The following is a 16,023-nucleotide window of genomic DNA, read 5'->3' as shown; positions in this document are numbered from 1 at the left end:
GATGTTGTTCATCTAGACTATCAAAAGGTTTTTGATAAAGTTCCAGACAAGAGATCAGTCAGGAAAAACAAAGCTGATGGTATGGGAGATAATGTGCTGACATGGAAAGAGAACTGGTTGGCAGACAGGAAGCAGAGGGTTGGAATAAACGGATCCTTTTCAGAGTGGCAAGCAGTGACAAGTTGGGTACCGCAGGGTTCAGTTCTGGGACCTCAAATGAACAATATACATAAACAAATTGGATGGAGGAATTGAATGCAATATCTCCAAATTTGCAGATGACACTAAGCTGAGTGGTAGTGTGTGATGTGAGGAGGATGTAGGGTGACTTGGACAAACTAGCTGAAAGGGCAAATATTTGGCAAATGCAATATACTGTGGATAAATGTGAGGTTATCCACTTTGGTCATAAAAACAGGAATGCAGGATATTATCTGAATGACGACAGTTTAGGAAAACGTGAGGTGCAACGAGACCTGGGTGCGATGATGGAACAGTCACTGAAGGTTGACATGTGGGTGCAGCAGGCAGTGCGGAAAGCTAATGGTATGGTGGCCTTCATAGCAAAAGGATTTGAGTATTAGAGTAAGGAAATACTATACAGCTATACAATGCCTTGGTGAGCCCACACCTAGAGTAATGTGTGCAGTTTTGGTCTCCAAGTTTGAGGGAGGACACTCTTACTATTGAGGGAGTCCAGCAAAGGCTCACCAGATTGATTCGTGAGATGGCAGGACTGACGTATGAAAAAAGACTGGATCGACTGAGCTTGTATTCACTCAATTTCGAAGAATGAGGGGGCACCTCATTGAAATGTACAAAATCCTGATGGGACTGGACAGGCTAGATGCAGGAAGATTATTCCAGATGTTAGGGAAGTACAGAACTCGAGGTCACAATCTAAGAACAAGAGCTAAGCCATTCAGAACTGAGAAAGAATTTCTTCACTGAACTTATGGAATTCTTGCCCACAGAAAGCTGTTGGGGCCAGTTAATCAGTTATATTCAGGAGGGAGCTGAACGTGAACTTGTAGCAAAAGGGGCCAAAGGGTCTGGGGCACAGGGGGGAACGGGAGACTAAGATTGTACGATCAACCACGATTATATTGAATGATGGTACAAGATCAAAGGGCCGAATGGCCTCATGCTGCACCTATTTTCAACATGTTTCTATGTTCCACCTTTACTACTGCTCAAATAAGCAGCTATTCCCAGCTAAGATGTCCATATCTGTTTAGTTTATAACTAGTCTCCCTGAATTCCGGGTCACATTTCCAGCACTCAGAGATAAACCAAACTCAAGGAGCACGGCTTCCCCGTGATTGACACCAAGTGAACACCCGGCAGTGGCGTCATCGCGTCACGGGGCGGAAGTCTGACGGGGTTTGGATGGCGTTGTTTCCGGGTGTGGATTCCACAACGTCATCACACATGCGCGGTCAGGTCTCTGTCCAAGTCTGCAACGTCAGCAGCAGAAAGGCCAGCAACTCCTGAGCGACAGAACGAGGCAGAGAAAGAGGTAAAACCCGGGGGAGAGCAATATGTCTTATATAAGCATTACCCTGGGGAAATACCCAGGAGGACACTGTGCAAGCGGGGAGAGACAGATAACGGGAACTGCAGATGCTGGAGAATCCAAGATAACAAAGTGTGGAGCTGGATGAACACAGCAGGCCAAGCAGCATCTCAGGAGCACAAAAGCTGATGTTTCGGGCCTAGACCCTTCATCAGAGAGGGGGATGGGGAGAGGGTTCTGGAATAAATAGGGAGAGAGGCGGAGGCGGACTGAAGATGGAGAGAAAAGAAGATAGTTGGGGAGAAGACAGACAAGTTAAGGGAAGGGAAGGGGAGGGGAGGGGGTGAGAGGATGGAGCCAGTAAAGGTGAGTATAGTTGGGGAGGTAGGGAGGGATAGGTCAGTCCGGGGAGGACAGACAGGTCAAGGGGGCGGGATGAGGTTAGTAGGTAGGAGATGGGGATTGGGCTTGAGGTGGGAAGAGGGGATAGGTGAGAGGAAGAACAGGTTAGGGAGGTGGAGATGAGCTGGGCTGGTAGGGAGAGGGGAGATTTTGAACCTTGTGAAATTCATATTGATACTATTGGGCTGCAGGGTTCCCAAGTGGAATGTGAGTTGTTCCTGCACCCTTTGGGTGGCATCGTTGTGGCACTGCAGGAGGCCCAGGATGGACATGTCTTCTAAGGAATGGGAGGGGGAGTTGAAATGGCTCGTGACTGGGAGGTGCAGCTGTTTATTGTGAACCGAGCGTAGATGTTCTGCAAAGTGGTCTCCAAACCACCGCTTGGTTTTCGTGATGTAGACCAAGCCGCAACAGGTACAGTGGATGCACTAGACCTCATTGGCAGATGTGCAGGTGAACATCTGCTTGATGTGGAAAGTCGTCTTGAGGCCTGGGATGGGGATGAGGGAGGAGGTGTGGAGGCAGGTGTAGCGGCTGCAGGGGAAAGTCCTGGGTGTGGTGGGGTTGGAGGGGAGTGTGGAGCAGACAAGGAGTCACGGAGAGAGAGGTCCCTCTGGAAAGCAGACAAAGGTGGGGAACGAATAATGTCTTTGGTGGTGGGGTCGGATTGCAGATGATGGAAATGTTGGAGGGTGATGCGTTGGATCTGGAGGTTGGTGGGGTGTACGTGAGGGGGATTCTGTTTTTGTGGGTATTGCAGGGATGGGGTGTGAGGGATGAGTAGCGGGAAATGTGGGGGACACGGTCGAGGGCGTTCTCTACCACTGCGGTGGGGGGGGGGGGGGGGGGGGAGGTTGCAACCTTTGACATCAGAAATGTACGGGAGTGGAATGCCTCATCTTGGGTGCAGATGCGGCGGAAGTGAAGGCATTGGGAACAGGGGATGGTGTTTTTGCAGGAAGATGGGTGGGAGGTGGGGTATTGGTAGCTGCGGGTGTCGGTGGGCTTGAAATGGATATCGGTTTCTAGCTGGTTGCCTGAGATGGACTCAGAGGTCCAGGAAGGAGAGAGGTATCAGAGATAGTCCAGGTGAACTTGAGGTTGGGGTGGAAGGTGTTGGTGAAGTGGATGAACTATTCAAGCTCCTTGTGGGAGCACGAGGTGGCGCCGATACAGTCATCAAAGTAACGGAGGAAGAGGTGGGGTTTAGGGCCAGTGGTATGGAAGAGGGATTGTTCCACATACCCTACAAAGAGGCAGGCATAGCTTGGGCCCATATGGGTACCCATGGCCACCTCCTTTGTCTGCAGGAAGTGGGAGGAATCAAAAGAGAAGTTCTTGAGGGTGAGGACGAGTTCGGCTAGGCAGATGAGGGTGTTGGTGGAGGGGGACTGGTCAGGCCTGCAGGACAGGAAGAAGCGGAGGGCCTTTAGGCCATTTGCATGGGGAATGCAGGTGACTTGGGCTTGGGGAGGAGCTGAGGAATAGAGAGAGGGGAAGAGGTAATGAAGGAAGAGTGGTATATCAGCGTGGAGAGGGGGGTTTGAAGAGAGGGGTAGCAGAGGGAGAGGTATAGAGGTTCTGGGGAGGAGGAAGGGAGGGGATGGATGGGTATTAGGATAGGGAAGAAAGGTGGTGGAGAAGGACGTTGGGGAAAATTTGGAAACAGGTTGTTGAGAGGATGGGGTGGGAAAGGAGCAAGAAGGGTGAAGGGGAAAAGGAAGCAATGGAGAAAATAGATTGAGTATCAGTTTTCAGTTCCGGCATGACACCAAAGGATTTGAGATCTCTGAACATAGTACCATTATTTAAAATTGGTGCAAAGTAAAGCCCAAATAATTATAGACCTGTCTAATCTTGGTAGGCAAACTGCTAGAATAATTAGTAAAAGATGGGATTTAATGTTACTTGGAGAGGCACAGATTATTCAGGTATAGTCAGTTTGGTTTTAAGGTGGATGGATGATGCTAATGCAGTGGATGTTGTCTACATGGATTGTAGTAAGGCATTTCACATGGCAGACTGGTCGTAATATGAAAGCCCATGGCATACAGAGGGATGTGGTATTTGAAAATTAGGTGTCAGGAAAAGCTTTTTCACCCAGAGGGTGATGGGTATCTAGAATTCGCTGCCCGGTTTGTTGGTTGAGGCAGAAACCCCAACTTTAGGGAAAAAAAACCTGGATGTCCACCTTAAGCACTGTAACCTGTAAAATTATGGACGAGGTATTAGTGAGAGGAATGGTTGGCTAGTTTATTTAGCCTGCACAGACATGATGTGTTGAATTGCCTGTTTCTGTGATGGATCCTTTTCTATAGTCTAAGAAAGGATAAGTGAGGTTAAGAAAAGAGGGATGTGATAATGGGAACTGCAGATGCTGGAGAATCCAAGATAACAAAGTGTGAAGATGGTTTGGCCTGCTGTGTTCATCCAGCTTCACACTTTGTTATCTTAAAAGAGGGAGGCTAGGTTGGGACAGGGACTTATGTCATTAGGGGGCTGACAGGAAAGTGGTTTTAAAGTGATAATCTGATCACTGTGATTTAATTGAATGACATCCTATACAGTTGGCTGAATGAACCACTCTTGTCTGCTATAGGAGATGCGGGCAAGATATGCAGAGGATGTATTGATGAGAGATTGATAATTAAAGGCATGGGAACAAAGATAGATCATTTTGAGGTTATACAGACATTGTCAAATTTGAGATATAATTTGCCAACCCATCAGGTTGAATATGGATAGAAATGTTAAGATAACTTGTTACCTTTTAACAGAATGGAACATATCGTAGATGCAAAACAGTTGAGTGAATATAGAGTTAAGGGAAAAGGGGGACAGAGAAATACTAGAATTGAAAAATCTATGATAGTCAGCCCCATATTCAGATAGCAGATGGCACATATTTGATGTGCAATGCAAAAAGTGTTCATCATGCTACAAGTATTGAAACTGAAGATCTGTCCAGTAAGGATGAGATTTCTAAATTCCTGGAAGTGCAGGGTCAGATTAAAACAAGTCAGCATGGTTTTAGTAAGGGGAGGTCGTGCCTGACAAACCTGTTAGAATTCTTTGAAGAGGTAGTAACAAGTAGGTTAGACCAGGGAAACCCAGTAGATGTTATCTATCTAGACTTCCAAAAGGCCTTTGATACAGTGCCTCTCGGGAGGCTGCTGAGCAAGGTGAGAGCCCATGGTGTTTGAGGTGAGCTACTGGCTTGGATTGAGGCTTGGCTGTCTGACAGAAGGCAGAGAGTTGGGATAAAAGGCTCTTTTTCGGAATGGCAACCGGTGATGAATGGTGTCCTGCAGGGTTCAGTGTTGGGGCCACAGCTGTTCACCTTATATATTAATGATCTGGATGAAGGGACTGGGGGCATTCTGGCGAAGTTTTCTGATGATACGAAGATAGGTGGACAGGCTGGTAGTACTGAGGAGGCTACAGAAAGATTTATACAGTTTAGGAGAGTGGTCCAGGAAATGGCTGATGAAATTCAATGTGAGTAAATGTGAGGTTTTGAACTTTGGAAAAAAGAATACAGGCATGGACTATTTTCTGAACGGTGAGAAAATGCGCAAATCAGAAGTGCAAAGGGATCTGGGAGTGTTGGTCCAGGATTCTGTAAAGATCAACTTGCAGGTAGAGTCTGTAATTAAGAAAGCGAATGTAATGTTGCTGTTTATCTCAAGAAGTTTGGAATATAAAAGCAGCGATGTGCTTCTGAGGCTTTATAAGGCTCTAGTAAGGCCCCATTTAGAATACTGTGTCCAATTTTGGGCCCCACACCTCAGGAAGAACATACTAGCCCTGGAGCGTGTCCAGAGGAGATTCCCACGGATGATCCCTGGAATGGTAGGTTTAACGTATGATGAATGGCTAAGAATCCTGGGATTGTACTCATTAGAGTTTAGCAGGTTGAGGGGAGATCTAATAGAAACTTGCAAGATAATGTATGGTTTAGAAGGGCTGGACGCTAGGAAGTTGTTTCCGTTAGGCGGGGAGACTAGGACCCGTGGGCACAGCCTTAAAATTAGAGGGGGTAAATTTAAAACTGAAATGAGACAACATTTCTTCAGTCAGAGAGCGGTGGGCTGGTGGAATTCGTTGCCGCAGAGTGCAGTGGAGGCCGGGACGTTGGATGCCTTCAAGGCAGAGATCGATAAATTCTCGATCTCAAAAGGAATCGAGGGCTATGGGGAGAGTGCAGGGAAGTGGTGTTGAAATGCCCATCAGCCATGATTTAAATAGCGGAGTGGACTTGATGGGCCAAATGGCCTTACTTCCACTCCTATGTCTTATAGTCTAATTTATGGTCTTACGTTGGTGTAAAGGACTGCAGAATATTGAAGAGGGAAGGTTTAAAGCATGGTTTAATTGTTGACAACTAACTCCATAAGACAAAGGAGTTGAAGTAGGCTATTCAGTCCATGGAGTCTGCTCTGTTATTCGGTAAGATCATGGTCAGTCTGGTAACAGTCAATGCCACTTGCCTGCTTTATCCCTATCAGCCTTGACTCTTACTAATTAAAAATCTGTCTATTTAATATACACAGCCCTCTGAGGTGACGAATTTCATAAATTCACGACTAACAGAAGGAATTCTCCACATCCTTGTCTTAAATCAGAAACTCCATATTCTGAGAATATGCCCTGGATTGTCCAACAAGGGAAACAACCTTTTTGCACCTACCTGTCCAGCTCCCTAAGAATCTTGTGTGTTTAAAATAGATCACTTCTTTTTCTTCTAAACCCGAATGAGTACAGGCCCAATCTACTCAATCTCTCTACCGCTGTCTCTCCATACCTGAGATCAGCCTAGTAAACCTTCTTTGTAAAGTGGGCATCCTTTTCTATGTAAAGTCTTCAGTGCCAGTCTATCTTTCTTTAGAGAAGGGGCCCAAAACTGCACAGTATTCCAGCTACGGTCTGACTAGTGCTTTGTATAGTTATAGCAAAACCAGCCTACTTTTATACTCCATTCTCTTTGAAATAGAGGTCAACTTTCCATTTGCCTTCCCTTTTATCTGCTGAATTTGTATGCTAGCTTTTAAAGATTTATGCATGAAGCCTACAAATCCTTCTGCTTTGTAGCTTTCTCCATTTAAACAGTTGCAGGTCCTGTGTTGTTCTTACATAACCTCACATTTTCCATCTGCCCATTTAATCTATCCATAGCCCTCTGCAGACTGAGTCATCCTCACACCACTTGCCATCCCACCTACATTCACTTGCCTCATCCAAGTCATTAATAGATATTACACATAATTCTAAGTCTATTGAACTTGAACCTTGATGTTGAGTTTAATTGAAAGGTACAATATTGTTCTTTCTATTGATTGAAGTGATAAGCAAAATAGCTCAGAATCAGCTCAGTTCTGGAAGTGATGTATGCAGGAAAGTGAATGGATGTCACGAGGGTCCTATCAACCATATTGGATATGAATTGTGGGTTGGGGGGGGGTGGAAAATGACTTTTTGGAAATGAGTATGAAACAGATTTGATAGCGAGTCACAGACATTGAACAGAGTAGACCCTTTGTGACAATAGCCGTGAGCAGATATACCAAGTTGACTGTGATTGTGGTCAATTTGTAACAGACATTGGTGGAAAACCTCTTTCCAGAAATAAAGATCAAGATGTTGAAGACAGAAATGGTATGTGATGGTAAGCAAGAGTGAGAGCAGGGTGCAGCACTCACTATCATCAATGTATTGGTAAAAGAGATCAGAGAGAGAATCAGAGTAAGATTAGATTTTAGGTAGCATCTGTGTCCCAAAAAAAAGCAGACAAGAATCTTGTAGAAGATGCAAATTGCCACATCCTAACTTAAGGTATTTGGCGTTCTTTTCCATTTTGGTTTTCGTGTAATTGCTTGCTCATTCACTCTTGATATCTTTATCACTGGTAAAATGCTTCTGAGTTCTCACTTTGAATCTTCCAACTTGGATGGCACCAATTTTGCAGCAGCACAAGGTGCTGATTTGATTGTATGTGGTGCATCAATGTCAGCTTGGCTGCTCTGCCAAATTTGGATTAAGTAGGAGCAAAAACAAAGTTGCTGGAAAAGCTCAGTAAGTCTGGTAGCATCTGTGGAGGAAAAAACAGTTAACGTTTCGTGTCCGGTGACCCTTCCTCAGAACACGTGTTTTCTCCTCCACGAATGCTGCCAGACCTGCTGAGCTTTTCCGCAACTTTGTTTTTGTTCCTGATTTACAGCATCCGCAGTTCTTCTGGTTTTTATTTGGATTAAGTAGGAATTCTTTCAAAATGAGCTGTTGGCCAAAATGCTGTCCGGGTTTTGTAATGTGAATCGGTTCATAGCTCCTTGTACTTGATGCTTGTACTCTAAACAGTATCTGAGCTGGTTATTTGTTGGAATCAATAGTCTCAAGAAGCTTTTTCATTTGCTGTCATTACAGGACACAATGGATCAAGTAATGCAGTTTGTGGAGCCCAGTCGTCAATTTGTAAAGGATTCAATCAGACTTGTGAAAAGATGTACAAAACCAGACAGAAAAGGTGCAGTACTGTTCAATTTTCTCAGCTGTGCATATTTTTATTTTAAAAACTATAAAATATAATGCTGAGATTATGTAGCGTTAAGAGGATGAGGTTGTAATTCTTCTAGATTACATGAATTTAACAAAGGAAGAGGAGTAGTGTGATCCTTTGAATCTGCTGCAACATTCAATAAAATGGTTGTTCTAGTCTTGCTGACATGGCTGTGAGCAGGTGCACAATAGGCTAGTTGTGCTAAGTATTTTTGTGAAATCATGGTCTTGTTATAAGTCATCTGAAGTTTTAATGTGAATATTGTTTTCTAGTTATGTTTTGTACATTGAAATTGGAATCTGTCATTTTATTGTCAATGTTGTGCCTTACCTATGGATCAGTCGTGTCTGCAAGATAGAAAGTGCAGTTAAAAAAGCTTTTTCTGATCATTTTGATTATATCAATTAAAATCATTAAGCTGTTTTTGCAACTATGGTGCTTTAATAATAACTGTAACCCATTTGCACCCTAATTGGAATGTAAAGGAAAACATGTATAGAGAGTGAGTATTTATGATATTCATATATTTACAAATATAATGCATTGGATCTAGGTGCTGAAAGCTACAGAATGTGATATTTTCCTAATGGAAGTACTTAGAATCACAGACAGCATTACTTCTGTCTGCAGAAATAAGCTGCATTTCAGGATGTTCAACAATACTTGGGTGCATTATGCAAAACTGTTAGAATAAGTCAAAGGTTTGCAATTCTGAGGAGAGTAGTTTTGTTTCCTGAATCCCCACCTGCCGGACCAATGAAGCCCCAAAAACACTTACAGCTGGACATCATCCAGACAAAGCAGTCTGCTTGACTGACATCCTGTCCACGAACTTCAACATTCCTTTGACAACACCTTCCAAACCCTTAGCTTCTGCTACTTAGAAGGACAAGAGGAGCACAAGCATTGGAACACCACCTAAAAGTTCCTCTCAAGTCACTCTGTATCTTGACTTGGAACTGTTCCTTCACAATGACTGGGTCAAAATCCTGAATCTTCGTAACAGCTTTGGTTATGCCTACAGACATGGACTACAGTGGTTCAAGAAGGTGGCTCACCACTGCCAACATGTCAGATGCAATTGGGGCTTGGTAGTACATATGGTCTAGTGATGCCTACATCCTGTATAAGAATACAACAAAATTGATTTTATTTGCCTGTAACCAGTTCCATAACCTAAGGCTTTTTTGGGCTCTGTTTTATTCTGATTGCATTCATACTCTGACTTAGAATGACTAAATCATTGATTTCCAACTCACTCTTTGTTTAAACAAAAATTTCATTGGTTCTTCCTACAAGTTTGATATTCATAAGAGTTTTGGAACTGAGTAAACAATTAATTGTCACAATCAGAAAAGGTTCCCATTTTATTAGCATTAATAAATGCTAATGGGGCGGTGCGGTGGCTCAGTGGTTAGCACTGCAGCCTCACAGTGCCAGAGACCCGGGTTCAATTCCAGCCTCGGGCAACTGTCTGTGCGGTGTTTGTACATTCTCCCCGTGTCTGCGTGGGTTTCCTCCCACAGTCCAAAGATGTGCAGGCTAAGTGGATTGGCCATGCTAAATTGCCCATAGTGTTCAGGGATGGGTGTGGGTGGGATGTTCCAAGGGGCGGAGTGGACTTGTTGGGCTGAAGGGCCTGTTTCCACACTGTAGGGAATCTAACCTAATCTAATTAATAACCTGGCTATCTGAAGGTACAATAAGTATGTACTTACATACGTAATTCATTAGAGTTGTTTCTCAACCATCAATATTCTTCTGCATGCAGCTAACTTAACAACTTTTTGTCATGTGAAAATGAACTCAATTTTGAGAGATTCCTGTGTGGCTTCATTTTTACAGAATTTCAGAAGATTGCCATGGCAACAGCAATTGGATTTGCCATCATGGGATTCATCGGTTTCTTTGTAAAGCTCATCCACATCCCTATTAATAACATTATTGTGTAAGTATTCTGTTGTTTTGCTACTAGCTAATTTCTTTAATTGAGTGCACTTTTTCTAAAATAATGTAGAATGTTCTCAGTACCTCAGATTTATGTTTGTGAAAGTTTTGAGGGTAGTGCATAGAGAAACTAGATGGTCACATATTGTAACATGGGAGAGAGTATTTTTGTTTGACTCCAATGGCTTTGCAGGTGCAGTAAACTATCCAGTGCAACTTGTGATTCTGCTTGGTGAGACACTTTGCAGCTGAATATGTGTATCTCAAAAATTTGAAACTGCTATGCAATTAGATAAGTTAAATGAAACATTAAATACTTGGTTGTAAAATTTGTGCAAAAGTGTTACCTGTGAAATATTCTATGCAGACACATTGACCAGATTATTACTCAAAAAATATGTTTACCCAAGTGCTCTTACTGTATGAGTCAAATAAAGGACTGCAGTTCAAACTTTATTTTAATTAAAACACTTGCAAGTTAAAGAAAACAACTCTTACACAAATTAGGTTTGCCCTAGGCCAATTTGCTGAAAGGCACGTGCACTTAATTGGGATGCTGGATTCAATTCACTGAACTCCACTGACAGGGTACTCGGAGGTCATCTTAGTATGAAAGAGATAATGGGAACTGCAGATGCTGGAGAATTCCAAGATAATAAAATGTGAGGCTGGATGAACACAGCAGGCCAAGCAGCATCTCAGGAGCACAAAAGCTGACGTTTCGGGCCTAGACCCTTCATCAGAGAGGGGGATGGGGAGAGGGAACTGGAATAAATAGGGAGAGAGGGGGAGGCGGACCGAAGATGGAGAGTAAAGAAGATAGGTGGAGAGAGTGTAGGTAGGGAGGGGATAGGTCAGTCCAGGGAAGACGGACAGGTCAAGGAGGTGGGATGAGGTTAGTAGGTAGCTGGGGGTGCGGCTTGGGGTGGGAGGAAGGGATGGGTGAGAGGAAGAACCAGTTAGGGAGGCAGAGACAGGTTGGACTGGTTTTGGGATGCAGTGGGTGGGGGGGAAGAGCTGGGCTGGTTGTGTGGTGCAGTGGGGGGAGGGGACGAACTGGGCTGGTTGAAGTTGGGTCTCACATGGAGTCTTTGGCTGAGTCTTCGCTGGTCTAAAGGCCACCAGGTGTCTCTTCCGATTCCCCACCTTGCTGAGCCGTTCTGGAATGTTCTCTGATTTCAGCTAAAGGGGTTACAGGGCAGGAGTCACAATGTCTAATAAGGCTAGGCTAGGTCATCCTGGATGTACTCATCCCCTTTCCAAGATATGATTACTCCATGCTGCCAAGGGCTCTGGCTGAAACTTTTGAATACACAAGCATATTGTCCCTCCAAACACAATTGTTCTGGCTGAGTACCTCTTAATGAGTTTTGGGTTACAACAACTCGACCAATGTTCAGTATGCCATACAGCTCTGGGCTGATCCTTATTTGCTTTTGATCTGTGATAATGTTGACCTCTTTGAATTCCATTAAGCTTCACTTGCTGAAACTGTTCAGCCAATTTTATATTAGGCCTATTTGCTAAGGCCATTGGCCACAGTGTCTTCTGCAGTGCCGAGATAATTTGTTGAAGAAGATTTAAACAAGAAATGAGAGATTGTCAGAGCAGCAGAATAAAAGTATCAAGATTTTAAAATTTATAGACCAGTTCATAATTTTTGGTTTGTCGACGACTGTGAAACAACACAACTACCTGCACCATAAAACATGCCGATAGATCAGTAACACTGATTACTACTTGAGAACAAACTGAGAACATTAAACAGCGTTTAGTGAAAATAAACTTAGAGCAGAAAATAGAAATCATTACGTAAATTTATACAGTAAAAAATGACATTTTGTTAATATTCCATGCTGTAATGAAAACATGGACAGTTGAGCTTGTTTGTTTTTATGAATTTTGTCTTGCATTCTACATTGCCTCAATTCTCCCTGTAGTGTACAGATTAAATTTGTAGACAGTACTCTACGTACTTAGCAAAGTTCTGTCAAGATTCATCATTAAAATCTCAATTTACATGTCCAGTGCCTTTGGCTAGATAGCGAATTATTTAATCAGCTTTCTTATGGCCTAATCCATTTAGGGGTTCTTTGTAATGTTGTGTGAAAGTCAAACCTCTGTTTTTCCATATTTCCCAGCCTTGTACTTTTCAAGGGTGATTAATTTTACCTGAATGTATCATGTCATTAATATTGATTTCATCTGCTACATTCTCCGGTGGTCTGTAATATCACTGTAGTCTCCAAATTTCAACTTTATCTATTATTGTGCACATGAACAGCAATGAGGACAGAACTAGACAATGTTGATTACTCTTATGTTTTTCTTCTAATTTCATGTGCTGCCACTTTTTAAATCTAATTCTATATTCCTTGCTCTTACCTACTATTTTCCTGTGGTACCTGCTAAAGCAATAATGAAAATGCTTTTAAAATCTCTGCATTTCATCTACCCGCTATATATGTTACCTCAGAGTATTTCTCGTGCAGTGAAAGTTGTTTGAACAAAGGACAATATAACACAGGAATAGGAGCTTCAACCCTCCAAGCCTGCACCAACACATTTTGCCCTCCCATAATAAAACTCTGTACTCCCTTCTTATTCATGTATTTGTCCAGGTGCTTCTTGAATGCTGCTATTGTGTCTGTTTCCACCACCTCCTTTGGCAGACCATTCCAGGCATTCATCACTCTTTGTGGCAAAACCTGCCTCGCCCATCTCTTTTAAACCTTAGCCCCATCCCCTGTACTTTGAACCTCTGTCCCCTAATAACTGACCCCTCCATCCTGCAGAAAAAGCTTATACTTTCCACTCAATCCATGCCATTCACAATCTTTTAGATGTCAAGCAGGTTGCCTGTCACCCTCCTGCATTCCAGTGAAAACAAACCCAGATTCCAAACCTTTCTTCATAGCTCAAATACTCCATATAACATACTGGTAAACATTCTCTGTAGCCTGTCCAAAGCATCCACATCCTTCTGGTAGTGTGATAACCAGAACTGTATGCAATGTTCCAAGTATTGTAAAGTTCTATAAAGTTGCAGCATAACTTGCCTATCCTTATACTCGGTGCCCCTTCCAATGAAGGCAAGTATGCCATGGCCTTTTTTTTTTACTACCTTATCTACCTGTGCTGCCACCTTCAATGATTCATGTACCTGCACACTCAGATCCCTCTGCATATCAGCACTCCTAAGGGTTCTGCCTTTCACTACAATTTCCAGCTGTACTTGACCTCCTGTAATGTACTGCCTCACATTTGTCCAGATTAAACTCTATTTGCTTTTTTTTGGCCAACGCCTCCTGCTGTATCCTTTGACAATCCACCCCACTGTCCACAAACTTAGTAATTAACTAGCCATGTCTTCCTCCAAATCAATCATGTCAACCATAAACAGCAGAGGTCCCAGCATTGATTCCTATGGGACACTATTAGTTACAACCTTCCATTTCCAAAAAGCATCCTTTTGCCGCTACCCTCCGTCTCCTATGACTAATGACTGTGTCCATTTGACAACTCGCCCCTGAAACCATGTGACTTCACCCTTTATAACAGTCTGCTTCTCACTTTCTTCATTTCAACATTTCTAAATTTCTTAATGAAACGTGTTCTCAAATCTTTCCTACAGCTGTCAAAATAACTGAGGTGTGACTGCAAGAGTCAAATTGATTCTCATTAGCACCATGAAATCTAGTTCTTAAATTCAGAATGGATGAAACTAAACATTTGCTTTCCTTCCCAAAAGCATCCTGTTGTGTAAGCTGTGCAGTGGGTTTGAAGATCTCCAATTATCCGCCATGAACCAGTTTCCTCCTCCTCCTCTGTCTGTCTTACTTTTGACATCTTATGTTATGGACATATTTGCAGAGCACCTTATCTGTTTTGATTACATACTGTTCTTCAGTCTTGCTTATTTCTCATTTCCTTGACTGTTGATAGTGTCCTGAAACTTGAAGCAGTCTTTTAAAACACCACTTGTTTGGTCCTCTTTGTTTGTTTTTTAGTACTTTTTAAAATTAGTCCAATTTTGATCCATTGCCTAGTTTATACTTGTCTCATTAGAAAGTATAAATGTGTTAAAACTGCAGTTCCCATTTTAATCGGGTTTTGTAGACATGTGGAATTGTATTTTACTATTACCCAAGGGTTAACTGGAAAAAAAATCTGAATGTTCTGGTTCTGTCAAGTTTCATAGATAATATTATCAATATGATGGGAAAGTTGTACTTGCAATGCATAGGATGGACTGTCGAGTAAACATGAAAATGGAGGATAATTAACTAATGTAAGTTTTTAAATCTTTTTCCAGTGGTGGTTAGGACGTCATCTGGTCTAATGCAAGTTGGGTAAGGAATGAAGATGAGAGGACACCATGGCGTATTTCTTATATTTTGTGCTGTTATGAATCAATAAAAATCATTTTGAAATATATAAATCTGACTTTTATTTCTTCCCTTGTGTTGACTCCTGTTACATTGTTTTGTCTAAAGGCACGAACATTAGCTGAGGTATCTCTTTATTCCCATTGTCCACAGCAGAGGCTGATCTGTTTCTATTGTCACAGTTCCACTTCCATCGTAAGTATTGGAGGTGCTGACCAGCTTCCCAAACTGAAGTACTTGATTAGCTGTGAAAGAGAATATTGATAGGATGTGAATAATGAGAATAATAATGTGGTAAAGGATAATTTAAGTCCTGCAGTGACAGCTGCAGGTTTTCTTGCTGCGGATATTATCATGCATAGGTGATTTCCAACCTCTAAAAGCAAGCTTCTTTATGTAGAAATAAAAGGTATGGAAAGCGTTGTCAAAATTCCTTCCTAAGCAACAGCTGCTAGCAATAAGCAGGTCGTGGTACAGTAACCATCACACACGTTGTGGATCTCTACCAGATGTCAACTAGCATTATTTTGGGGGCTTGAGAAGACTGTGAGGGAAACACTTCAAAGATCACCACTTGCTGACAGCCAATCAAAAGAATTCACATTGATACAGGACTTTAAAGAAAACCCTTAACACCTCTCTGAATTCCTGTAGACTCTACTGGAACACCCTACAATCTGAGAACAGTTGTGCTGCTTATTTGACAACCAACTACAACCTGATGATTGACCTTTGAGTCGTGAAGTCCAGTTTCAATCTTCCGCTAAAAATATGGATATGGTGACTTCACAAATGGAACATAATCTCAACTGCTCAGATATTGAATGAGTTCATGTCTGACTGCAGCAAGAGTGCATAACATTAGGATTCAGGCTGATGCCAGGAAATGATCATGTACAATGAGAGAATTTGGCCAACTCCCCTTAGACATTGTGACATTAGTGTTGTTAAATTCTCCTACTATCAACATCTTAAGAGTTACCGTTCACCAGAAACTGGAGTGAACTAGTTTTATAAATGCCGGTCAGAGGCTGGGAATTCTGTGGTGAGTAACTTCATCATATGATGGAATACTTCCCACTCGCTTGGATGAACTCCAACAACACTCAAGACTTGGCGTCATCCAGGACAAAGCAGCCTGTTAGACCCCCACCAACAATCCAGCACTTTCAGCATTGGTTCCACCACTGAACAACAAAATGCACTGCAGTAGCTCA

The 16,023-nt window shown here is 42.6% G+C and overlaps 2 protein-coding genes across 10 annotated transcripts in view; one reads left to right on the top strand and one right to left on the bottom strand.

The window, feature by feature from the left end:
- Nucleotides 1-1,385: 1,385 nt before the first annotated feature.
- Nucleotides 1,386-14,859, top strand: sec61g (SEC61 translocon subunit gamma). Its single transcript, XM_048554429.2, has 4 exons — nucleotides 1,386-1,519; nucleotides 8,339-8,438; nucleotides 10,317-10,419; nucleotides 14,734-14,859. Exons 2-4 carry the CDS (start codon nucleotides 8,345-8,347, stop codon nucleotides 14,741-14,743), a joined length of 207 nt encoding a protein of 68 aa, XP_048410386.1. The 5' UTR covers nucleotides 1,386-1,519; nucleotides 8,339-8,344; the 3' UTR covers nucleotides 14,744-14,859.
- Nucleotides 14,844-16,023, bottom strand: part of tpk1 (thiamin pyrophosphokinase 1) — a 330,085-nt gene continuing 328,905 nt past the window's right edge. For all 9 annotated transcript variants that reach the window (XM_048554379.2, XM_048554344.2, XM_048554361.2 and 6 more), the window contains one exon: nucleotides 14,844-15,051. In XM_048554379.2, the coding sequence (XP_048410336.1) occupies nucleotides 14,924-15,051 (128 nt within the window). In that variant the 3' untranslated portion in view covers nucleotides 14,844-14,923. The remainder of the gene's footprint in view (nucleotides 15,052-16,023) is intronic.

The sequence above is a fragment of the Stegostoma tigrinum genome, chromosome 2, assembly GCF_030684315.1.
Source record: "Stegostoma tigrinum isolate sSteTig4 chromosome 2, sSteTig4.hap1, whole genome shotgun sequence".
Lineage (NCBI taxonomy): Eukaryota > Metazoa > Chordata > Chondrichthyes > Orectolobiformes > Stegostomatidae > Stegostoma > Stegostoma tigrinum.
The sequence above is the reverse complement of the archived record's forward strand: the minus strand, read 5'-3'. Positions and strand labels throughout refer to the sequence as shown.